At 41.2% G+C, this 24,469-nt stretch overlaps 1 protein-coding gene across 2 annotated transcripts; it reads right to left on the bottom strand.

The window, feature by feature from the left end:
* Positions 1–14,508: 14,508 nt before the first annotated feature.
* Positions 14,509–23,432, bottom strand: ELF3 (E74 like ETS transcription factor 3). Of its 2 annotated transcripts, none has more exons than XM_083359203.1 (9): positions 21,842–22,135; positions 21,598–21,768; positions 20,647–20,868; positions 19,822–19,899; positions 19,586–19,708; positions 19,149–19,241; positions 17,504–17,602; positions 16,756–16,951; positions 14,509–15,612 (listed from the first exon to the last, which is right to left on the bottom strand). In XM_083359203.1, exons 2-9 carry the CDS (start codon positions 21,758–21,760, stop codon positions 15,507–15,509), a joined length of 1,080 nt encoding a protein of 359 aa, XP_083215329.1. In that variant the 5' UTR covers positions 21,761–21,768; positions 21,842–22,135; the 3' UTR covers positions 14,509–15,506. The 2 variants fall into 2 exon arrangements, with proteins under 2 accessions (XP_083215329.1, XP_083215328.1); XM_083359202.1 differs by lacking the exon at positions 21,842–22,135 and adding an exon at positions 23,322–23,432 and having other exon boundaries at positions 14,510–15,612.
* Between the last annotated feature and the right edge of the window lie 1,037 nt (positions 23,433–24,469).

Raw genomic sequence — 24,469 nt, forward strand, 5'->3', positions numbered from 1 at the left:
TAAATACCATGCATACTGGTTCTATATTAATTAACCTAGTTTGGGGGCATTGTTTGGAGTACTATTCATACAGAAAAGAGAAGATTTTATGTCACATGGCAGACAGGGTCAGTATAAAATACTCATTTACATCCGCTACCTGAACACTCAAGATATCCTTGACTTTGCAATTCTTTTTCTAACTAAGTAGACAGATCCCTGGTTTTGGTCCCTAACAATCTTGTAGTCCCTCATGTGGCTATTTTTGAACAAGGACTATGAGGTCTGTGTATATCGATCAATATATTCTTGGCATTAATGATACAAGAAAATGACTTTCTTTAGAAAAAATATTTTCTTTTGCTTGTTTTCCACCTTTATTATTTTTTTTACAAACAACTCAAGGTGGCAAATGAACACAATTTACTCCTATTTTCCCCACAACAACAACCCTGCGAGATGAGTTGGGCTGAGAGGGAGTGATTGGCCCAAGGTCACCAGCCGGCTTCCATGGCTAAGGGGGGAGCAGAACTCACAGTCTCCTGATTTCTAATTTGGTGCCTTAACCACTAGACCAAACCACTAGACCAAACTTTCTCTATTGTAATATACATTAAAGCAATTTTAATGGCGTGAAATCAGAGCACTTAGAAAGCACTGATGGAATGATCCTCAGCGGTACTCATAGGTGGGCATCATTTTGCCTATCTCACATTGTTCTTACTAGCAGTGGATCTTCAGCAGAAGCCTTTCACACTGCCCATTTCCTTTTAAACACGAAGTACCCGGGAATGGATCTGCTACCATCTGCTTATAAAGTACTTGCTGTACTGTAGTGCGGTGATCCCTCCCTTTATGATGAAATTTTGGGAAATGAGGTGTCCTCTATTTTGATTCCAAAGCTATAATGCTAATAAGAAACATAACTATATGTAATATATCTTTGACATACCAGCTTCACAGAGTAATTGGTAGATTATAGCTTCATTAGTGAATATCTAGATACTTAACTGTTTAGTTGTTCACTGTTCACTGATCATTGTTCACAACAGAATTGCCTGTATAGACCAAAGAAAACAGGGTCCTATGATTCTAGGTTCAAATGTCACTTAGGCTCAACTACTTATGAGATGAATAGACCCAAGCAACCATAATTTGGTACATTTTATAATGAAATCATCCTTCCCGAATTTTCACACATATATAAAATTATACAAACATCTCAGGTCCAAAATATATAGTTGTCAGCTTTTCAGGAAATACTATTGCACTGATCAGTAGATAAGGACTGCAAGTGTATGGGCATTGGCAGGTGCTATCATCAGCTTCCCCTCAGATTCTCCAACATTTATTAAACAACCAATAAATGCTTGTCCATTATTGCACTGTAAAAGGCTTCCTTTTCTGGCAAAAGCAATGTTTAACAGTTCATTGGCATCATGAAATAGGCACAGATAGTTTGTGAAAAGGGGGAATAATGTGCCTAAAGTGCAATAGGTAGCCTAAATGAAGACTTGTAATGCACACTGAAATATTTTGAGAATCAAGGAAGGAAGGAAGGAAGGAAGGAAGGAAGGAAGGAAGGAAGGAAGGAAGGAAGGAAGGAAGGAAGGAAAGAAGGAAGGAAGGAAGGAAGGAAGGAAGGAAGGAAGGAAGGAAGGAAGGAAGGAAGGAAGGAGTTGCAGGAGTTCTACTTTCCATAGCTATTTTTCTGTTTCCACTTAACTTTAATACAATTCTTGAAAACAACAAATTCATTCCTTTTTTCCTTTCCTTGTGGCCTTCAGCCTGCACCTATTCTATCAGAGAGATAGGCTTAGGTCATCCTTGAGAGTGAAGTGGAAGATGAAAGCAGTATTTTATTTATTTTATTTTATTTATTTTAATTCCATTTATATCCCGCCCTTCTCCGAAGACTCAGGGCGGCTTACAAGCATTAGCAGTAGCCTTCATTCTATGTATATGCCTGCTTATTAGGGCTTTCGCCCCCCCCCCAAGCGGCATTATTACAAAGTCAGCTTAATTGCCCCCAACAATCTGGGTCCTCATTTTACCTACCTCGGAAGGATGGAAGGCTGAGTCAACCTTGAGCCTGGTGGGATGCGAACCTGCACTAATTGCAGGCAGCTGGTGTTACTTAAGGAGGCATTAGCCCACTGCTCCACCAAGCACTTCTTTTAAGTAGTTTTTCCAGAATTGTCCAGCAGCAGTCCGTAAAATAGGGATACTTTTCACTATTCCTGATTCTGGAAACAGAATCAGGGAACCAGCAATCAACATGAACAGAAAGGGCTTTATTTCAAGCTATTGCCAGCACCTTCTCTCCCAGTCCCAGATCTGCCTCTTCTCCTTAAAGAGAGTCAGCATTGCACAGAGTGGGAAGAAGTAAAATTTATAATATAACATTGTCAGGGGCTAAAATTTCAAAATTGCAATGCAACAGGGGAATAGTGTAAGAGAGAAATGCTTAAGCAACCCCCTCCTAGCTTGGCTTCTGAAACACAGCACATAGGCAGCTCAGTACTATGTAGAAAATGGGAGAGAATGGGGGGAAAAACTTTAAGTTGTTCTCCCCATCTTACCTCTACGGTGACAGACTGTAAAGAAAAGGTAGCAAAGCAAAGGACTCAAGCATTCACTTTTCCTAATAATCAGGACAACACCATTCGGCCATGAGTTGGAACTGTAGAGGCATGATGGAGCCTTCACATCTTGCCTGATTACAATCAGAAGAATTTAAACTCTTCATTAAAAGTGAACTGGTACTGAATTTATTCCTCCTGATTGCAAAGGATGGTAGTTGAACTGTATGTGGAATGAGAGGCCATTAACCCCTCCTGAATTCTTGTCAGAGCTGGCCATATCCAGAGAGTATCAAACACTAGCCATAGCTTGCCAGTGTGATTACACACAGATTAAGTTGCTAACCACAGTTCAGAATATACATATCCTTGAATATGTATTACTCACCGCAATAGGGCTGGTATATGTGCAGCCATTGTTTTCTACTGGCCCCTTAGGAGATATGCCTTAGCATAAGATTGGTTGGGAATGAGAGAATAGTTTGAATTCATCAAGAAATTCCATAGTACGGGACAGGGTGGGATAATTCCTTCTGCCTTCCCAAAAATTTGAACACATGCAAAAAGATCCCATTAAAGCCTGCCTTAACAACAGAAAGATTAAATGACCCAGAAGCTGTCCATTATTGTGGAGCCTCCTGAGAGATAAGACAAGGCTGCATGTACAGGCTTGTCCCACAGCAATGATTGGCAACAAACGTTTGTGAAACAGCTGTCTTGATAGTTTCTATTCAGGCTTGTAGGCTGTGTACTTCAGCTTGCCTTTTGCCCTCAGCTTGACAGTCACTGCAGGCAGAGAAAAAGGCTCCAAATGTGTTTACTGACCAAACAATGCACTGTTGCACTAGAAAAATCCTGACAGCAAGACCTCCTACTGAATAGAAACATGATGATACCTCTTGTGGTCTATTAAGTTACTCCTTAATTATCAAAGGTGTTGCTGCTGTGTGGGTAGAATCTGGGCCCGGCTCCATTAATCATGCAGTCAATGACAATTCTAGATGTTGAAAAAGAGAAAAAGGCTGAGTGACAGCTTTTGAAGAGGGCATGGCCGAGCTCTGGATAGTTAAAGGATGATAAAATGGTGAATTTGTTTGCTTTCTTTTAATGTGTTTGTACATGGGCAAATCATAGAACTGGAAGCTAATAACTATTTGTAAATAATTCTTGCATTATTCATTTATTGAACAACTTTGACAACTTGAGTACACAGCATAAGTAAGGAGAAAGAGGGCAAGGTTGATTTTATAGAATTTGAACAGAAAAAGCCTCGCTATTAGAAATGAATTATTCAATGCTGATCTTCAAAGAAGGAATATTATAGAAGCTTTCCCCAAACTGGTGACCAGAATATGTGTTGGACACCATCTATCATAATCTGTATGTATGTATGCATATGTATACATATATGTATGCATATGTATACATACCTGCACACACACACATTCATCCCACAACGTGAATAAATAACTATTAATGGACAGGTAGCCTGCATTACCAGGTCAGTTTTTAAAAATCTAATTGCTTTTTGCTTAAAGAAACCCCCTAAAATGCCCTAAAATCCTGGTCTTAATCTTTCCATTGAAGTACTGCAAAACTGAGTTAAGTAACAAAATTCACTGACAAGTCATCTCAAAGCCATGTATTCCATTTCCAGTGCTAAAGCAGTGGTTTAAAAATTCCAACTGTTGTGTCTGTAGATTAATTAAAGGGGCCTTCTAGAAGCGGGAAGCTCTGAGTGCAATTATTGGCCCATGCAATTTAGGCGGGAGTTTCCGGGCTGGGGATTGGCCACTGTTTAAATGTAGCTGACTATATAAGGGGGAGTTAAAACGGTTAATTGCCAGTTGACTTATGCTTGTGTTAATAAAAGTTCTTGCATTAAACCTCACGGTGTGGTCGTCTATTAGAACCTAACAATTGGCGACGAAGGTGGGATAGACGACTGATCGGTGAAGGAACGGCGAATTCAGCTGGCGCAAGGCGGGAAATTTAAACGCAGTCAACCGAAGTTCAACGCTGCCGGAAAAAATTTTTTTTTTTTCTCTCCCAATGGCACAAGTCGGCTCATTGAAAGAGTTCGACCCGCGGTTTCCAGAAGACTGGGAAGAATATGTTGGCCAGGTCGAAGGGTTCCTGTTAGTAAACGGCATTACAGACGACAGGAAGAAAGCCGCGGCTTTGCTGACTATTAGCGGGACGCCAGTCTATAGGATCGCCGTCGGCCTGTGTCAGCCGTTGCCAGTCTCTAGCGTTTCGTATGCAGACTTGTTGGCTAAATTGAAGGTACACTTCACGCCAAAAAGGTCTGAATTATTTTGGAGACGGATTTTTGAAAAAAGGAATCAAAGACCTGGCGAAACAATTACACAGTTCGTGGCAGCGGTTAGAGAGGCGGCTTTGAGGTGCAAATATGACAACTTCGAGATCCGGATCCGAGATCGAGTGGTGCTTGGTTTGCGGGACGAGAACCTACAAAATTGAATCATCGCCAAACCCACGGGAGATCTACAGGAAGTCCTTGATGAACTATTAACTTACAAATCAACAGGAACGCGAGACCCCCCCCGAAACAGCATGGGCTCCGCAGCCGAAATCAATCTAGAAAGCCATGTGGACAGCGGGGAGGTGGACCAGCAATGGGAGACCGACATAGCTGAGATCTCCAGACGATTTGGTAAGATGGCAGCCAGACCAACGAAGCTCCTGACCAGGCCCGAAGACTACAACCACAAGCAGCGCAAAGAATGCCACGAGACAGCCTGCCCAGATCCAGAGACCTAGACACCAGATGTGGTAGCTGTGGGAGCAACCACCCCAGATCAACCTGCAGATTCCGCACAGCGAAATGCAGATCGTGTGGAAAGACCGGCCACATCCAGGCCATTTGCCGCAATCGGACATGAGACAACCAAATCCATGAATTGGACGTCTGGGCCGAAGGTAAGGTAACCCCCCGGGTGCATGGCATAGAGACCCTTAGACCTAGGGCACAACAATCCAACCGCGGGGAGGGGGCGAGAGTCAACCACATAAGACAACAAAAAATAAATTACGTACTGAGGCCTAAATTAAAAATCATAGTCCAATTGCAAGGAATACCCTGCAAAATGGAGGTAGACTCAGGGGCCTCAGTATCAATAATTTCATTCGAAACCCTGAAATACATTGAACGGGAAAGCGGTCACAAAATTCCGCTTAAACCGACAAGAATACAGCTAGCAGATTTCCAAAAATTCCCCATAAGCATTAAAGGAAAAGTCTCCATTAGAGTTAGTTATAAGGGGTTCAAGGGATCACTGGACCTGTTAGTGACCGAAGGCCAAAGGACCAGTTTAGTAGGCCTTAATTGGTTCCCCGCTTTAGGAATTTGGGTAGGGGGAATAAATACAATTCAAAGTAAGACCCTCAAATCTGTTTGCGATGAATTCGCAGACGTATTTGATGGATCTTTAGGCAAATATAAAGGCCCCCCCATTAATTTTAATTTGGACCCCACTGTAAAACCGATTAGATTGAAGGCCCGGAGAGTACCTTTTGCCCTTAAACAAAAAATCGAGGCCGAGCTTGAGAAGCTTGTAGGCCAAGGCGTACTCGAACCGGTCGAAGGAGGCCTGTGGGAGACACCAATCGTCACACCCCTTAAACCTAATGGGGATGTGAGGATTTGTGCCGATTATAAAGCCACTCTAAATTTAGGAATGAAAAAGCACGCTTACCCGGTCCCAACGGTGAAGCAGGTCCTCGCGACGATCCAGGACGGCGCCATCTTTGCCAAGCTCGACTTGGCGCAGGCGTATTTACAGCTTACCGTGTCTAAGGAAGCCGCTGAGGCCCAAACGATTGTAACCCACAAGGGGGCGTTTCGAGTTCACAGGCTTCAATTTGGAATAGCAGCAGCTCCAGGCATCTTTCAAGAGGTGATAGAGAGGACCTTAAAGGGCATACCTGGTGTATGCCCTTACTTTGATGATGTCCTGATTGCTGGAAAAACTGAAGAAATATTAGCTGACCGATTGGAACAGGTACTGGGGAAATTTAGAGCTGCAGGACTTAAATTAAAAAAGGAAAAATGTTTTATAGGAGTTAAATCAACAGAATTTTTAGGGTTTAGAATTGATGAGAAGGGCATTCACTCAACAATTAAAAAAATTAAAGCAATTAAATTGGCACCTGAACCAAAGAACAAGGCTGAATTACAAGCCTTTTTAGGATTGGTCAATTTTTATCATACATTTTTGCCACATAAGGCTGCCATAGCTGAGCCATTACATAGACTCTTAGAAAAGAAAACTCCCTGGCAATGGCAGGAAAAACATAGAGCCAGTTTTCAAACTTTGAAGGACATTTTGTCTAGCCATTCCACTGTTACACACTTTATCGAAAATAAGCCAATCTATTTAGCGTGTGATGCTTCACCCTATGGGGTGGGCGCTGTCATTAGCCACATGGATGACAAGGGCCAACAAAAGCCAATTGCTTATTACTCAAGAACACTTACAAAAGCCGAAAGAAATTATGCCCAAATTGACAGGGAAGCTTTAGCAATAGTGGCAGGTGTAAAAAAGTTCCATGATTACCTTTATGGTAGGAACTTTACCATTTACACTGACCACAAACCCTTATTGGGTCTGTTCACCACGGATAAGCAGACACCACAGATCATGTCCCCTAGAATGCTTAGGTGGTCCATATTCCTATCAGCATATTCATTCTCCCTAAAACACAGACCGGGAAAGGAAATGGGCCATGCAGATGCCTTAAGCAGGTTGCCACTAACAGACACAGAGAAGGATCCTGCTCCTGTGGGCCAGATTTTGTCATTACAAGAAATACCAGAGTGCCCACTAACTGCAAGGGACATCGCCTTAGCCACTAAGAAAGATCTAACACTTAACAGAATTTTAGCATGGGTTCAAGGTGGATGGCCCAATAAGAATCCAGACCCCAAATTCACACCTTATTTTAGGAGGAAAGATGAATTATCATCTCATTTGGGATGCTTGTTGTGGGGCAGCAGAGTGGTGATTCCGGGGATCCATAGGAAGTTAGTATTAGCCGAATTACATGATAGCCACCCAGGAATTGTTCGCATGAAGGCTCTTGCCAGAAGCCATTTGTGGTGGCCTGGGCTTGACACTGCAATTGAAGAGTGTGTAGCGGGTTGTTACATTTGCCAACGCTCTAGGCCAGAACAGGCTCACTCTACCACACACAAACGGGAGACAGCTAGGAATCCATGGTCACGTATCCATATAGATTTCGCTGGCCCATTTCAAGGGCTAACATTCTTAGTTGTGGTAGACAGCTTTTCCCGGTGGTTGGAGGTTGTGCCTGTTAAAAATATGTCATCCGCCAAAACCATTCAGGTTTTAAGGGACCTCTTTGCCACCCATGGGTTACCTGACGTGATTGTCTCTGACAATGGGCCCCAATTCACCTCTGCTGAATTTCAGGATTTCCTGAAGGCCAATTGGATTAGGCACACGACTTCGGCACCCTTTCACCCGTCCACCAATGGCTTGGCAGAACGCAACGTCCGAACAACAAAAGACGCACTGAAACGCATCATCCGCGGCAACTGGCAACAGAGATTGGCACAATTCCTTCTGTCACAGCATACTACGCCCTGCACAGCAACTGGGAAGAGCCCAGCAGAAATGAGGTGGGGAAGAAGATTAACAACAAAGCTGGACAGACTCCACCCCGACAGACTACCCACTGAAGCTGAGGCTGCTATACCAACTCGGTCCCTCAACATTGGTGACTTAGTGTGGGCCAGGAACTATGGTCCGGGGGACAAATGGGTACCGGGAGTGGTCATTGATGTCACGGGGCCCTTGTCTTATTCTATTGAGGGGGAAGGGAATAGAGTAATTAAGAGACATATCGACCAATTAAGAAAAAGAGCCCCAGAAATTGAGATTGTAAAAAATGATGTGGGCCAATACACACAGGCTCAAGATGTCATACTCAATCTTGATCGCCTGAGTTCATCAATGACCAGGGACGGTGGGGGTGGAGTTGAAACACAATCCAGGTCACCAAATGTAGTACCTCAGCTGGACAATGATGACTGGGAGTTAATACCAAGGGGTAGCCCAAGTACATCGCATACGGGTCCAGAACACCAACAAACCCAGCAACAACAAACTCAACAACAACAAAACACCAACATCGTGCCATCAGAGCCCTTGGCCCTAACTGCTGGGACAAGCACCAATTGCCAGAAAGCAAATGAAACAATTACTAACAAAAGTAATAGATACCCTACCAGGGTTCACAAGCCTCCTTCATATCTGAGAGACTATGTTAATAAATAACATTAGTGGGGGGGAAGGGGTGTTGTGTCTGTAGATTAATTAAAGGGGCCTTCTAGAAGCGGGAAGCTCTGAGTGCAATTATTGGCCCATGCAATTTAGGCGGGAGTTTCCGGGCTGGGGATTGGCCACTGTTTAAATGTAGCTGACTATATAAGGGGGAGTTAAAACGGTTAATTGCCAGTTGACTTATGCTTGTGTTAATAAAAGTTCTTGCATTAAACCTCACGGTGTGGTCGTCTATTAGAACCTAACACCAACATTGTCCAAATTATATTATACTTTGCAAGCATAGGTGCCTGTAAGGCAAGAAAATCCAGAACTAAGTCCAGTTGGTTTGTGTAAGCTATAATTTTATTTCCTGCAGCAATTTGAGAGTTCAGAGAAAACCACCCAATTCTTCAGAGAAACTTGAAATATGCCAATCAGACTTTACGTATAAAAGCAAAACCTGTTTTCTGAATGGGATTTAGTTTAGTTTTGTTCTTGCATAATAACTGACACCATAAGTGAGGTTTTTTTTTCAAATGTTGGTACCTGGGGCATGAATCTTTCCTTTCCCCCACCTTGTACCTGCCTCACTCTGGCATTCAAAGTGTCTACGCTGAAAGTGGAAAATAACTATTTCAGGAAATGCAGAATCTATATTTCTTCACCTGTCACTTAACCCAGTGTTTCTCAACCTCAGCCACTTGGAGATGTGTGGACTTCAACCCCCAGAGTTTCCCATGCAACGCTGGCTGGGGAATTCTGGGAATTGAAGTCCACACATCTTTAAGTGGCTGAAGTTGAGAAACACTGACTTAAACATTCATGGGAGTACATATAGTTCAGCAACATCTGGATGGCTGACTTAAGTCTTGGTTTATTCAATCTAGGTAATCCTCATTTAACAACCACTTGCTCAGCGATTATTCACCACCCGCGCATCCCCTCGCTCCCTCCCACTCAGCAGTAGCCACTTACCTGCCTGCCAATCTGCTTGCAAGCCACCTGGAACTTACATCTTCCTCCTGGTTTCTCACTGTTGTGAGAAAGATGCTGGCTTAAGGACTCCTTGCTTAATGACAGCAGTAGGGACTTTGCAACGACATCACCCAGCAATGGAAATTCTGGTCCCAATTGCCATGGTAATTCGAATACCACCTCTATTGTCTTCCAAACCCAGAAGCCCTGTCCATACACAAGGCTGGGCATTTTGAGATGTCCGTTGTACTTCAAAGCCCACTTACACCAATTCATTTGTAGGGCAAGGCAGAACTCCTCATGGAATCCCCGTTTGTCCTTACTTTTTCCCCTGGAATGATTTCATTTTCTTGGCAAAGGCAGAGATAAAGGAAATTGTGTTTTGTGAGACTTCCTTTCTGCAGAGCGCACACCAAGCTGTAAGCACTTGCTGTGGTGGATTTCTTTTTCCAATGTATGCTTAGGCATCTTTGGGGTCAGATAGATAGGATGCTGTCCTGCCTCTACCTCAGAAAACACTGCTTTGGGCCAAGGACGACTGATTCACATAAGTAAACTCTTTTGTTGCCTATGGCACTGAATTACTGTATGTAGGATGCCAGATTCTAAGGCGGAAAAAAGCTAAAAAAAATGATTTTGGTGGGGATAGCCCAGTGATTGCACGATTTGTTAATTTGCTTCAGAAACTGAAGTACTGTAAGGAACAACCAGCTTATAAACTGGACGAGAAGAAAGCCATAGAAGTACCATCTCATTCCTCAGCCAAGGCTCCAAAAAAAGGCAAAAAAGTCACGCTGTCTCTGTGCAAGTTCTCTTCTTCAGGGTCCTCGAGGAACTACTTTTTAGGAATTGCCAATACTGATGCTTTTAGGAACAACTACTATCCAGGTAGAGCTCATAGGACAAGAGATCTGAGTCAACCCGGCTAAGTACATTGAACAAGACAAAAGCGACCTATTTTCTCTGAAATGCCTCCATTCTCCTTTGACTCTCCTTGCAGTCAGTCTTCCACCTCATTCCTGCTCCCTGCCCCTTTCAATATGCAAATGTTGTATCAGAGCTCTGTTTATTCCCTAGTTCTGATCCCTGCCTCCTGCTCCACAGAAAGCCAGGGGATCAAAGATAATGACTGGAACAATTGCAGCAAGACAGAGTTCTTCTACTCCATGGGTTGGTTAAACATTCTCCTGGCAGTATTGTGTAACAAGATCCACCACAGGATAGCCTTGGCAAACAGGAGAAGCTTGCCAAGACGTAAGATGCGTGACAAGCTGTTATTGCCTCCTTGCCAATCTTCTGCATTAGCTATTGACTGAAAATAAAACTTGACCCACCTCAGCCCCAATTGCCTCCCCCATCTGTTCTCGACTGAGTTTCATTATCTCATGCTGAAACTATGCTTCTTTTTCCCTGGCGTCCAGTTGGCCACAGTCTCATTGCCTTAAGGGCAAGCTAGTTAGTTGCTGGTGCCATAGAAACTCATGTCTGTATTTTATCTTATTTGTTTACAGCTAAGTACCTCCCATGTACGCATGTATGCATGTATCTCTCTCTCTCTCTCTCTCTCTCATGTATGAATACTTTTCCATTTTGCTTTTTTGTAATTTGCTGATCATTGATCAAAACAGAATATTAACTGTGTGTGTGTGTGTGTGTGTGTGTGTGTGTGTGTGTGTGTGTGTGTGTAGGTGCAGGTATATATATGCACGGATGTAAGTAAGAGAAAACATGAGCATGTGGCAGGACCTACCAACTGTCTGGACTCAGAAGCAAAGCAGGTTGAACCAGTTTTTTCTACTTAGATGGAATATTACTATAATAATAATAATAATAATGATATATAATAATATTAATAATAAATCATCCTGGAAAAAAACATAGAGGCAAATCATTATTCATTGCTGCCAAAAATAGATTTCTGTGTCCATAAAATCACCAGGACTGAAGCTCAGCTTGAAGAAAAGTTTACTTTGTGTAATTTCTGCTTTGTAGTCAGTAGAATAATTTATAATTTTCTGACTTGGCAACTTTCCCATATTTTTGATACTTCTAAAAAATACTAATGCTTAGCATCTGGCTACAGGCCACCAGGGGTATGGCTGATGCACATAAAAACAGGTAGAATTTTGATTGCACTATCATAGCTGCCATCTTGCACCTTTTATCCATACCCTGCAGTCACCCTATAGGTCATCCCATTATTATATCTTTTGTTTTTCTTGCAGTCCAAGTATGAAGGCCTAATGATAGCTGCCATGTCCAATGTAAGCATTTTAGGAACAAGTCTGCAGGGAAATTAGAAACAGTCAAGAAAGAAGTTAAATCTTTATGCGCTTGCAAGATGGATGTCTAGGTCCTCAAATACGCACACACACACAGAGAGTTGTTTATCTAGAATGGTTCATCATATTGGCTTGTTTGGAAGCAACCATTTGCTCAGGATTTTTTGGCAACTCCTGCAGAGCGATTGTAAGTCCAATAGCCTGCATACAAAATCTCACTTCAGGGTGAACTGAAGGGGCAGGGTGAGTCTGCTATGAAACTGCAATCCCCCTATTTGGGGCAGATTAAAATAATCTCCTGGAGCTACCCTGCCCAGCTCAGTGCCCGGCTTCCAAAATTCCTAGCCAAGGGCTGATCACTCTGAAGGAACCCAGAGGGGATCTGGTTGTGCCAAACACCAAATGGCAGGTTGTTGTGGTCACTGTAAAGCTACAGACCTCTCATTTTCTTTTTCAAAAGTCTGACAGTCCTGAATTTTGATGTGTTGGAGAATAAGCATTGAAAAGCAGGCTGATTATCTGGAAGGGGGGGGGAGGGCCAGTGGTGGGATTCAGCCAGTTCACTCCACTTCAACAGAACCGGTAGCTAATTTTTTGTTGCCCAGGCCCAGAATAGACTTCCAGAAGCAGCAGAGAACCAGTTGTTCACATATTTGAATCCCACCACTGAAAAAGGCCCCATATTTCAGCTTCTCAAAGCAAGCAAAAGCAGAATAAGCAAACAGATAAAAATCAAAGACATGCTGGGATGGGATCTCACCACCAAGAAAGGAAAAATGCATAGCTAAAACAGAACCAAGAGTGAATGCATGTTTGAATAAAATTTGCATATGCTAATCTGTATGCACAGTACCTTACATTTAGAACTATCTACTATGACTAAGGCAGAAATATTCATTGCCTGAAAGCAGACAGGATTATTCCTTTTGCCTACTCTTTCTATTGCCCAAATGCTAATCCTGGTGACTAACTCTTTGCTGCATCTAGTGAACATCCAGATTTCTGCATTCCTTATCTGGAAGCTCTGCTTAAAAGGTTTCCTTCCTTTCTCCCTTCCTTCCCTTTTAGACATAACTAAAAACTACAGGGACGCAGTGGCTCAGTGGGTTAGGACGCTGAGCTTGTCAATCGGAAGGTCGGCAGTTTGGCGGGTCGAATCCCGAGTGCCGCATAACAGAGTGAGCGCCTGTTACTCGTCCCAGCTTCTGCCAACCTAGCAGTTCGAAAGCACATAAAAATGCAAGTAGAAAAATAGGGACCACTACGGTGGGAAGGTAACAGCGTTCTGTGCGCCTTTGGCGTCTAGTCATGCCGGCCACATGACCACGGAGATGTCCTCGGACAAGCGCTGGCTCTTCGGCTTTGAAACGGAGATGAGCACCGGCCCCTAGAGTCGGAAACGACTAGCACACATGTGCGGGGGAAACTTTACCTTTTATAACTAAAAAAACAAGGGTTCAAAAAATGTCACAGAGTTTTCCAGTTTTCCATTAATATATCATTAATGATTATGAATGTGTATTATGTTGGTTGTTAAAATTAAACATCATTAATGAACTTATTTTAATCCAAAATTGATTTTTAAAAGTGAGCATGGCTTCTCCCATATCCCAATCTTAGGGCAGCTGCATTTTTTATTCTAATGAAGAGCATATAAAGCTTCTTTATATGAAGCTACAGTTTCTCTGTTTTGATGGACAACATCTCTTCAGAAAGAGTCTATTCAAGTTTGCTTGCCCTTTTAACTAGAAAGAATGATAACTGCACCTGGGAGCTTCTGTGTGCCAAATTCTGTATAGCTGACTTGTATTATTATATATCAAAAAATCTCCTTGAATATAATTTTAGAAGAGGGCTAAAGATTTCTCCCATACAGATGAATCTTTTCATAATATTTATGAATAGGCTATCAATACTGTTTTTTGTGACACTAGGGAAAAGAATTAGGTCAGTGGAAACTAAGGTGAAAGTTAATGGAATCTGAATTATTTACCAGATTATATACTTTATTCAGAAAGCAAAAAATAATTATTATAATGTGACTCAAATCTATGCTATGTTGGACTACAATGCTCATAGTTACCAACCAAATTGATCATTGTTTATTTTGATGAAACTTCCTCAGGTTAGGAAACGGTAATCTAGGATATCCAAACAAATAAATAATGCTTAAATGGTCATCTTTCTTAAATATCAATAGTAAAAATAGGTTTTCTCTTTCCTTTCAATTCTATAGCAAGAAAAATCCAACCTTGGTTCTTCACTGCTCCTCCAGGTGATGCATATTTATCATTTATCAAGCAGCACACAAGAATTAAAAACCAACAAAGCAATATTTATTGGTTAATTGTTATTAAAAAGCAGGAGGCCTGTACATCACACAGGACTCTCCTGGAGATACCAATGAACAGATGCAAACATCTTACAAACACTTTTTGATTTCAAAATAAAGATTTTTTATTTGTTCAGCCCAGCTGAATATTAGCAACAATAATCATCAGTTTTTGAAAAAGCCCAGGGCTTCCTGATACAATCACACAAACTTAGTTATGAAAAAAATAGATATCTGTACATTATATACACACACACACACACACACACATATATATAAAACATATAAATTAAGAGCAAGAAGAGGCTATTCATAGAGAAAGTTGTAGCAATTTCTAGGGGGGAAAAGTTCTTCCTTTCTAGACACACTTGTACTGAATCAGCTGGAAAAGAATCAGATCTGTGGCTACTAAACCTTGCTCTCTGGATTGATGTGAAATCCATAATGATATCAGGTTTGCTGTTGCCGATTTTCTGCCTGTTAAACAGGAACATTTGCTGGTAAACAGTCAGTTGCTGGATGGGAAACTACATGTCCACCTGGCTCTGCAAAGTGTCTATCAGGCTTATCAGCATTCCTATGTTATGGTTGAACAGTGTCAGAACAGAGTTTCCTGCAAATAGCTGGCCACAGCGTTCACCTCCGATCAGCAAATTACTTGATGTTTTGGGAATGGCTCTCCAGGAATAGCCAAGAACAGCCTGTTCCTTCTGCCTCAATGAGCTTTGTGCACAGTCTTAGACAGCCGAAGGCATTGTAATCCTAATTCAGAGTTGGAGGCTGCCAAATTCCAATTGCAACAAAATAATAACGGTTCACAATAACCTACTTGAGCCAAAATATCAGCTGTAATTGGTTGGACTCCCTTCTGGGAGCCAGCATACACGCTTTGCCCCATGTAGGGCTGGAGTTTTAACAACACACTGCTTCAGACAGCAGTTTCATAGTTCTGGGCCCATGACAATCCACTGTCCTCAGAGGGGGGGCCTCCAAGTAAGAGTGGGCCACATTCAAGTCCATGGGAGGCTTTTGTGGCTGTTTAGCTCTAGTCTCGCACCTCTTCCTCCTTCCAACCACTGGAGTTTTTCCCAAACTTGTACACAAGTCTCCGGCCGTCCACACGTTCCAGAATTTCCCGTTTGTAGTAGTACCTGAGAGAAGAGATAGCAAAGTCTTTAAAGGAGAGCCCCAAGGATTACCTCTCCTCCCCCTCCCCCCAAAAAATCAAGGCCAAACTCTTTAAAATGTTTTATAATGGATGTAGATTTGAGTCAAGTTTTCATAATCCAAATGCTTGGAATTTATTATTGAAGAAATTGCAATTTTTGGTGACCAGAAGCCATACTTTTGTTTGTTTTTTTTTACTTTTGGCTGGGGTGGTTATGTGACTGAGACACTGCTATAATTACAGCAGCAGAGAACATAGGACCTGATTTCTGTCCCTTTCTCCAAAGTTTGGGTTTATTTTTTTAAAAATGGTAATAGATATGCTCAGTTGATCTAAGGTTTAATAGATGAAGTTTTCCACCCCGTTTTGAGTGTATGAACAGTTGTGGTCATAAAAAGGGAATCCCACCACAATAGCATATGCTCGTATGTTTAACCTGTTGCCTCTTCATTCTATCCCCTTACTAAGCATTGTAGTGCTTGTATTTGTTAACTACTGCTAAGCTTGTAAGCCGCCCTGAGTCTTCGGAGAAGGGCGGGATATAAATGGAATTAAAATAAATAAATAAATAAACTTTGTTGATATTTTTTCTCAGGCAGACCATATTACAAGTAGTCCTCCACTTACGACAGTTCATTTAGTGACCCTTCAAAGTTACAATGGCATGAAAACAGTGACTTATGACCATTTTTCACACTTATGACTGTTGCAGTATTCCCATGGTCATGTGATCAAAATTCAGATGTTTGGCAACTGACTCATATTTAAGATGCTTGCAGTGTCTTGGGATCATGTCTGACAAGCAAAATCACTGGGGGAGCCAGATTCATTTAACAACTATGAAACTAACTTAATATCTGCAGTGATTCATTTAACAACTGTGTCATGAAAAGTTGTAAGTCTGTCTCACTTAGCAACAGAAATTGTGGGCTCAATTGTGGTCGTAAGTTGAGGAGTAGTGGTATTTTTGTAGACCTTTTAACAAAATGTTAATGTGTTATTCATTGTTGAGTTTTAAGAACTTGTTGGCTTTTAATTTCTTGTAATATCTCCTTCACAGAGCGACATGACATTTTTAAAATTATGAAGATTATTGGTCAGTATAAAAAAAAATAACGATAGATACCTCATGGCACGGCTGAGTTTCTCATAGGTCATGCTACTATTTTTTTTCTTTTGTCCCCAGAGCTGGGCTACAGCCTCTGATCTCAGGAATTTGAAAATGCCTTCTCGACGGTCTTCCCACTTTAGCAAACCTTCATTCAGCTCAGGATGAATTAGGATGTCCCGAATGAATTCCCACAGATGGATCCCTCTTGGTGCTGGTTATGAAAAAGGAAATAAGACAGCTAAATCATTCATCTGTCCAAATGACACTGCAAGCAGGAAAGGTTTCCAAACTGGGCATAAAAGATTTTCCACTGCAGGGCTATGGAATCATTGCATAAGAAAATGGACTGTGTTTCTGAGAAACCTCTGTAACTCCAAGGAGGCAGAAGATAATCAGATAACTGAGATGCTTTTAATGAGTTTGAAAGACAAGGAGCTATAATGCAAAATGACATAATTCAAGCATTATACAGTTGATCAGTGTTTAAATTCCCTGCTCCACTCTGACATATCTGACAGGCATACGGACACCAGTAAAGTTATTATGCTTCTGCATCTATCCTAATGGACCAAGTGAGTGAGCTGTCTCAGAACATGAAGTTAACAGGCCAGCATATGTAAGTCAAGCAGTTGCAAAAATATCATCTCCTTATTTCACTAACCAGCATATAATCTGAGCAGGAAATGCATGCACAAATTTGGTTTGCATTCACTAGCCAAATATCATGAACATCCGGCTCATATATTATACGCTATCCACTTACAGTGTTTATTCTTTTTAGTCTCCAGGCAGTCTCTGCTGTCCTTGCTGATCTTCCTTGGTCGTCCCCTCTTCCTTTTCTTAAGATCTTCTTTCTTATATTCTAGATAGTGCCATGTAAGAAAAAAAAATAAGATGCACTTGAACTTTTTGCCCCAATACCCTACATTCCTACAACTACCCTATGTGAACTTGAAAGTTCAAGCACAGCCCCTAGAAGACAGTATGGCAAATCAGAGCCAGAATCTTTACCCAGCGTAAATCTGAGATATCAAGTCCTGATCCCTTACCCCATTATAACATCCTGGCCAAATGGTTTGTTTAGCCTTGGGTAAGCAGAATATGTACATTTATGCACAGCCAACATCTCAGCTACAATGTAAACAGAGCTTATTTCTAGTTGGGGGCATGGTGTCTAAAAAAAATCAAGATGATGGACACACATTTAAAAGGGATGCGGTTTTCATCATGTGGCTATGGCCACCATCTTTTTCTAGACCAAAATTTTTCATCCAGATAGTCAAGAATATGGGACAAGACTCATCACCTCTAGCAATCATGCTTTCCATTATTTTATTATCTTTAACTGACAGGAAGGAGTTTCATTAAGTATTTGTGCTTTTTTAAAAAAAATCTACTCTACATTTTTTAAAAATGGATTGCAATAGAATTCTCCAAAATCAGAAAACACTCGATCAGCTTCTAGGTCAATTGCTCTCCTACTCTGACTAAAGTACAACAGGACAGAGCTGGAAAGGACAACATTAGAACAACTAGAAAGCAATTATATGTAACTTTTCTCTTAAAACAGAAATCTTCCATGAAAAACCTTGGACATTTCACAAATGAGGAAACTATTTTTTCTCCTTAGGCAAGTTCCTCATTTAAAATTAAACCACCATTTCTCCCTCTCCCCCAAAAAAGAGCCACCAGTGCCTTATTCTAAGTACAAAAACAAAACTAAACAAATAGCCTTTATTCAGATCTTTAGAACTACAGCCTTATATTACTGCTTTTTTATTTTAAAAGAAAGGGTTTAGGGTAGGAGAAAAGAAGTTATATGTAGTTGCATTAATTTGAAGTGCAGAACAATTATTGCTTGGATTTTCTAAGTCAATTTTATCTATGTATGTGACATCTCATTACATTGCTTCTGACCCCTTTTTTCTTTAGCAGTGTTACTGGCATTTGATTTGGTCTCCTAATTGTATTGTAGAAGTCTTTCCCCAGAACTACTGACTTCTGCTGAGAGGGATTTGTATTAGCAGAAAATATTTTTGGAACATTCAGAATTTGATTTTGATTTTAAATGCTTGTGCTCAAAATTTATTAAGAAACCTTTTCTCATATCTAAATATAGCAATGGTATGTTATTTCTGTCCACAAAATAATAATAGAATAGACTCTGAATATGCATAGATTCTAGGGACGCAGTGGCTCAGTGGGTTAGCTTGTCAACCAATTCCTTTTTTATCTTCATATTTGTTCTGTTTTTATGCAATAGATCTATTGTCTACTCTTCCTGTTCTTTTGTCTTCCTCTTCACTAGTTTGTCTTTGAAGATTCCAGCCATTCAACTGGCAAAATACCTAGCAACAAAGGCATTTATGCAAACATATCTGAAATCCTGTTGATCAGTCTTAACTCACCATCAGAAAAGTTGCTGTGCTTTATGTCTATGGGATCAAGTTCTAGATCACTTCCACCGGAGTCCTGAGATTGAGGGCTCTGAGACATTGTCCCTGAGGAGAAAGGAAAGGAAATTGAAATCTCTATTCTAGATACCAGCTCTGGAAATCAAGCATGATTGTCAAATGTTCTGGATCCTGAGGATTTATTTATTTATTTATGCAAAAGACTTATATTTTGCTATTACTCCCCTTTTAGAATTTAGATATTTCTGATATTAGGTACAAATATCCCCCCCCTCCATAAACAAAACTGTGAACAAATTGCAATCTGCTTATATGAGTGAATGTGATGGGGAAATTGGATCTATTAAGGGCAACAGGCCTCCTTTGGTAGCTGAGCTGCAATCTGCAGGAGGCAAAAGACACCAGCAATTCGTGGAACATAAAGAAAGTACCTGCTAGAGATGCAGAGCTGTCTGGTGACATGGCTCCAGAGATGTAGCCAAGATCTGGCTGTGAAAAAATGCTTGCTAACTTCATTTCCTCCAGATAGTCCTGGCTGCATGAGTTCCCCAATTCTGGGGGGGGAAGAGAGAGAAATTGAGGGTTAAGCACATTCATAAAAGCAGATGTAAACAGATGTAAACAGGGAACCATCACAAGACACAGCAGCCATTCATTGTCCCCTCACCTAAAGGACTGGATTCCAGAAGGGCCTCCTGTGATACATCCTCAGTCCTGAGGACTGACATGATCCAGCCAAGTTCATCTGAAACAGACACAATAAGGGTGTGGGAAAGAAAAATACATTATTTCTGAATTATAAACCAAGTGCTACTCCCTTGTTCATTCAGAGATAAACTAAAAGTTGCATTGTTTCCTTATAGGGAAATTAAATAAAATAGGGGCAGTGTTTTTCTGGAAATTTAGATTCACTCCTGATAAATAATGATTAATCGGGGACAGGTACCAGGTATTTTACTCTTGTAGACAACTAATTTCTATGATGCTTTCTGGACTGTTTCATTTTTTATTGGCTGTAATGTGTTGCCTTTACAGTAATACAACCTGCTGTCACTTCATTTAGCCCTTGAAGTTTCCTTCTCTCCTATAAATCTGAGTATGGGGATGAGGGCAAGACATCAGGGTGAAGCCAATAAGAAAAGGTAGCAAGTGCTACCAGTCCAGAGTAAATCTGCAGGCTTCTTCTCTTCCTAAAGAATACCTTGCTTCAGTGAAATAGACTGGTTTCATGTAGGACACTAATCCATTATGAGATGTGTTATGTTTTGTAAAGAATTGTTTGTGGCTTAATGTGATATTCAGTCGTGTGTTATTTAAGAACATATAATTCAGCAAACCTTAATTTAGTGTGAGGTATGGACATTGTCATTTAGTTTTTACACTTAATAACATTTTCTCAATTTTTGCATTTCTGCCTCACAAAATGGAGAGTTGACAGGAGGAATACCAATGTATTTCTGTCTTGAAAGGAGAGGGGGACACCAACACGTACCGGTCTCATGCAAGCGGTCGTATAACTCATCCCCAAGGGGGCCAAAGATAAGTCCCAGCTGATCTCGTGTGTATTGGCAAAGGGTGTAGCCATCCATGTTGCAGCAGGAGAAATCTATGGCACTGGCATCATACTTGTTTTTCTCCACGTGATAGCTGATCCACTCCAGCACCTGAGACCTGCTCCAGCTGTGTGGCATCTCACCATACCATGTTGGTTTGCCTGAGAATGGCAGAAGGGAGAGGTGGGGAGGGAGGGAGAAGAGTGGGTTTAGTTGAACAGGTGATTGCTTTGTTAGTGCCAGCCCAGCCCCTGGAACACTGCTGCCTGAGCGGCACAGGGTGCGGCCAGTACATTTACGCACAGGATTTATCTTGCTTAGTCACTGTGGTTGGGTTAACACGTACACCTGTCACCTGTTCCCTTATCTCTGAAGGTGCCCCTCCCATCTGGAATGAGGTCATTTAGGGCAGAAACTTCTCAGCTCTCTGTGCAGCCAGCCATGCCTCCATTAGAATACTGTATATGATCAACTGCCACAATACTGGTGGCGCTGTTCATTTACTCCAGTAGCCTTTGACTTATAGAAGGCCATGTGTATAGCTTTTCACTGGTAAGAAAAGCAGTATAGAGAAATTACAACTGACCTTTTGGCTCTGCAAGGTTTAAAGCCAGCCTTCCCCAACCTGTTGCCCTCCAGATCATCATAATAATTTGCATACAACACGACAAATGTTCAAAGCATTTCAACAGCAATAGTTAAAGAGCTTATTCAAATTCCCCAAGTAAAGGGTGCAATACTTTGCATTGAAATCCATTGGCTACAGAAAGTTAGACCTCCAAGACCAATAAAACAGAATTCCAAAATCTATTCTAGATATAAAATGCCCTATTTTTTTTCTTTTATTCAGTTGCCTACTCTCCTTGCACCATCAGATTATGGACAGCTACCTGTTGTCTCAGTTGCCATGCTTGCATTACTCAGAACAAGAGATAGGTTGTCATCTTCAACAAGGTGGGTTAGCAGATCAGGGTCTGGTGGGGCTTCCTCTGGCTGGTACATGGCACTGATATAATTAGAGATAAGGTTGCTGATTTCACAAGATCCTGCCATGGAAGTTTCTGTCAGAAAATTGAAACTGTTAGATTTGGACAGAAATGGAGAACAGAATGAGCATGTGGGAGCATTAATTACCTGCATTTTTTCTTCATTAACATTTTGCATATATTTGTTTTGTGATAGCAACTCCTGGCTCCTAGTTCTTCAGTTCTTTTCAACAGTCTTTCAAATCCTTGCACTGTCTCACCGAAAACTAGTGCCCTCTAGGTAAGATTGGCTACAACGCCCATCATACTCCATTCCAAATGAGTGGGACTGTAATCAAGCATTTTTAGAAATCACCAAGTAAGGAACAGCTACCCTAACGAGCAGGATCTTTCCAACAATATCCAAGGGGAAGCCTTCTCACAGAAGGACGATGTTCTAGACAAAGTGGTCTGCCAACAAATTAAAAAATATCACAACTCTCATTTTACCAGTGTTTTAACTTTTTTGCTTGGATAAGCCACAGAAAAAACTTTACACTTGCATTCCATCCCATTTCCATCCCTGCTCCCTAGATTTGGCTAATACAGCAACAACATAAAAGAGGGGCAGGAAAATAATTATCACTTCAAAAGTTCTTTAATAATATGAACTTTCAGGGATTGCATTTTAAAGTTATTTTTCCTAGATGGCGATTCCTCTACCTTCATTTATATATATAAACATTTAACCCACATTCCATGAAAAATTAATCTCTAAGCATAGTCCCTGTTACATTCAACAATCCTCTTATCAAATTTAAACAATTCTCCATTTATCTGAGAAAAGATTCCGCTTTCTCAGAAATGAACTATTTCTTGAACTTTGTTAACCTAAATTTAAACTTTTCAAGCATTATCATTTATCACTTGCTAACCCCTATCTCACCCTTCATCTTGCTTATAGAATTAAGAGTTCCAGGTCAGACGGGAGCCCCATCCCTTGAGATCCGCAGAGCAAAATTGAAAATACATCAAATATAGGAGAAAGTTGCCAGAGAAACCAGTCACAGCCTATCCTTCCTTTGCCAAAAATTGCAAATTGCATGATGGTATACACTAAACAACTAGATATTTTTTCTGGATGCTTCTGAACCTTACCATCCAAAGATATTGTGCAGCTATTCCATCACTGTCGTCACTCCCCCACCCCCAAAGAAAAGAAAGAGAAGGAGAAAACAATGGGAAAACATAGGAGAAAAAGGTTCATCCTCTGTAAATGTACATCCTCTGTACATTTCCATGAATCAAGACAGGAAATTTGCCTGGAAGCATCATCTGAGTCCATAAAACAGAAAAACTGACTGACTGGAGCAGGACAAAAGCTTCTTTGATCAGGCATTTTGGTTCCACCGCCAGGCAATCAGATACACGAATTGATTATGCACTCAGAATCTTCTCTGAAGCTTGTGGAATAGGGCACAAGCTCTGAATATATAGGCTTCAAATAAGGAACTAAATAAAATGCACTTCAGATGTTGGCACAACATCCTGAACAAGAACGGAGTTGAATACCAGGCAGACACAGCTATTCTACATCCATCCTTCTGTTCACCCACAAACTGAATATACCATCTTCCTTTTGTACCTACCAGGCAGGTGCTGCAGCAGCAGTTAATCCACACAGTAGTTGACTAAAAAAGTAGCAGAGAGTGTTCAGTTGCTCCTGCTCACCTGTGCCCTGGTATTTGTTATCCCCTCCTGAGTATAACTCAGCCCCTCCCCATCGCTGGGCCTTTATAGGGCGCCTCTCCTGTAACATGATCTCCGCCTCTAGGGGAATTCCAAGCACAGGTACTCAACTCCTGCCTAGGGAAATTTGCATATGTGCCACCTGGGTCAATGCCAGCCTACCTTGCCGGGAAATCTGGGCAGATAGTTTAATCATTACCAGAGAAGCCCTGGCATGGCCTATGCCAGTTTCACTCAGGATGATGTTTTTCTACCTTTCCTATCACTTGTGTTTGTTTGCTCATCAAAGCAGTAAACCACCCTACTTTTCCCTCACTTGCTAAGAATAGAGCTATATAAATGTTTTGATGGGGGCAGTTACCACTTGCCATTCCAGTGGACGGCATCAGGTAGGGTTTGAATGTGACAAGCACATTATAGATCAGGAAAGGCTAAATCCATACATGAAGGTGGCTCACAAAGCTACTGTCTAAGAATCCCTCGCAGTCAAATGCTGAAGTCAAACTTTTTCCAGCATACTAAACAACACTTATGTCCTCTGGTGTGCAGCTTTCCACAACAAATCTGGCTTCTTGTTTAAGGACAAAACAACATTTTGTCAATGTTAAGGATGCAATTATAGGTACATTTACCTGGAAATAATTCCAGTGGAGTATGACTAAACTAATTATCTTACCTATATATAGAATTAGGGCATGCTTTTTACTGGAAACCATGGGGTTTCAGTAAGTTGAAACTAAGTCCCTTTACTTTGCTATCAGTGACATATGCACCCTTATGTTATGACTATTTAATGAGATTGCAAGTGCCAATGACCCCAAGGGGGTCTTATTTCCTAACAAATGTTGTCACAAGTCTGAATTGAGTTCATGCTGGATTTCTAACCTTTATATTGCCCCCCCATATTGTTCCAGAAGAAAAAAGGGAGTAGTTTAATATGGAAGACATTTATGCCACTGTAGTGATAAATCAAATATTTGTATGAAGAGGAAGAAATTCAGAGAGACAGGCTTGTGTAATTAGTTGTAACAGATATATAAGCAAATGT

Source organism: Vipera ursinii (genome assembly GCF_947247035.1).
Source record: "Vipera ursinii genome assembly, chromosome: 3".
NCBI lineage: Eukaryota > Metazoa > Chordata > Lepidosauria > Squamata > Viperidae > Vipera > Vipera ursinii.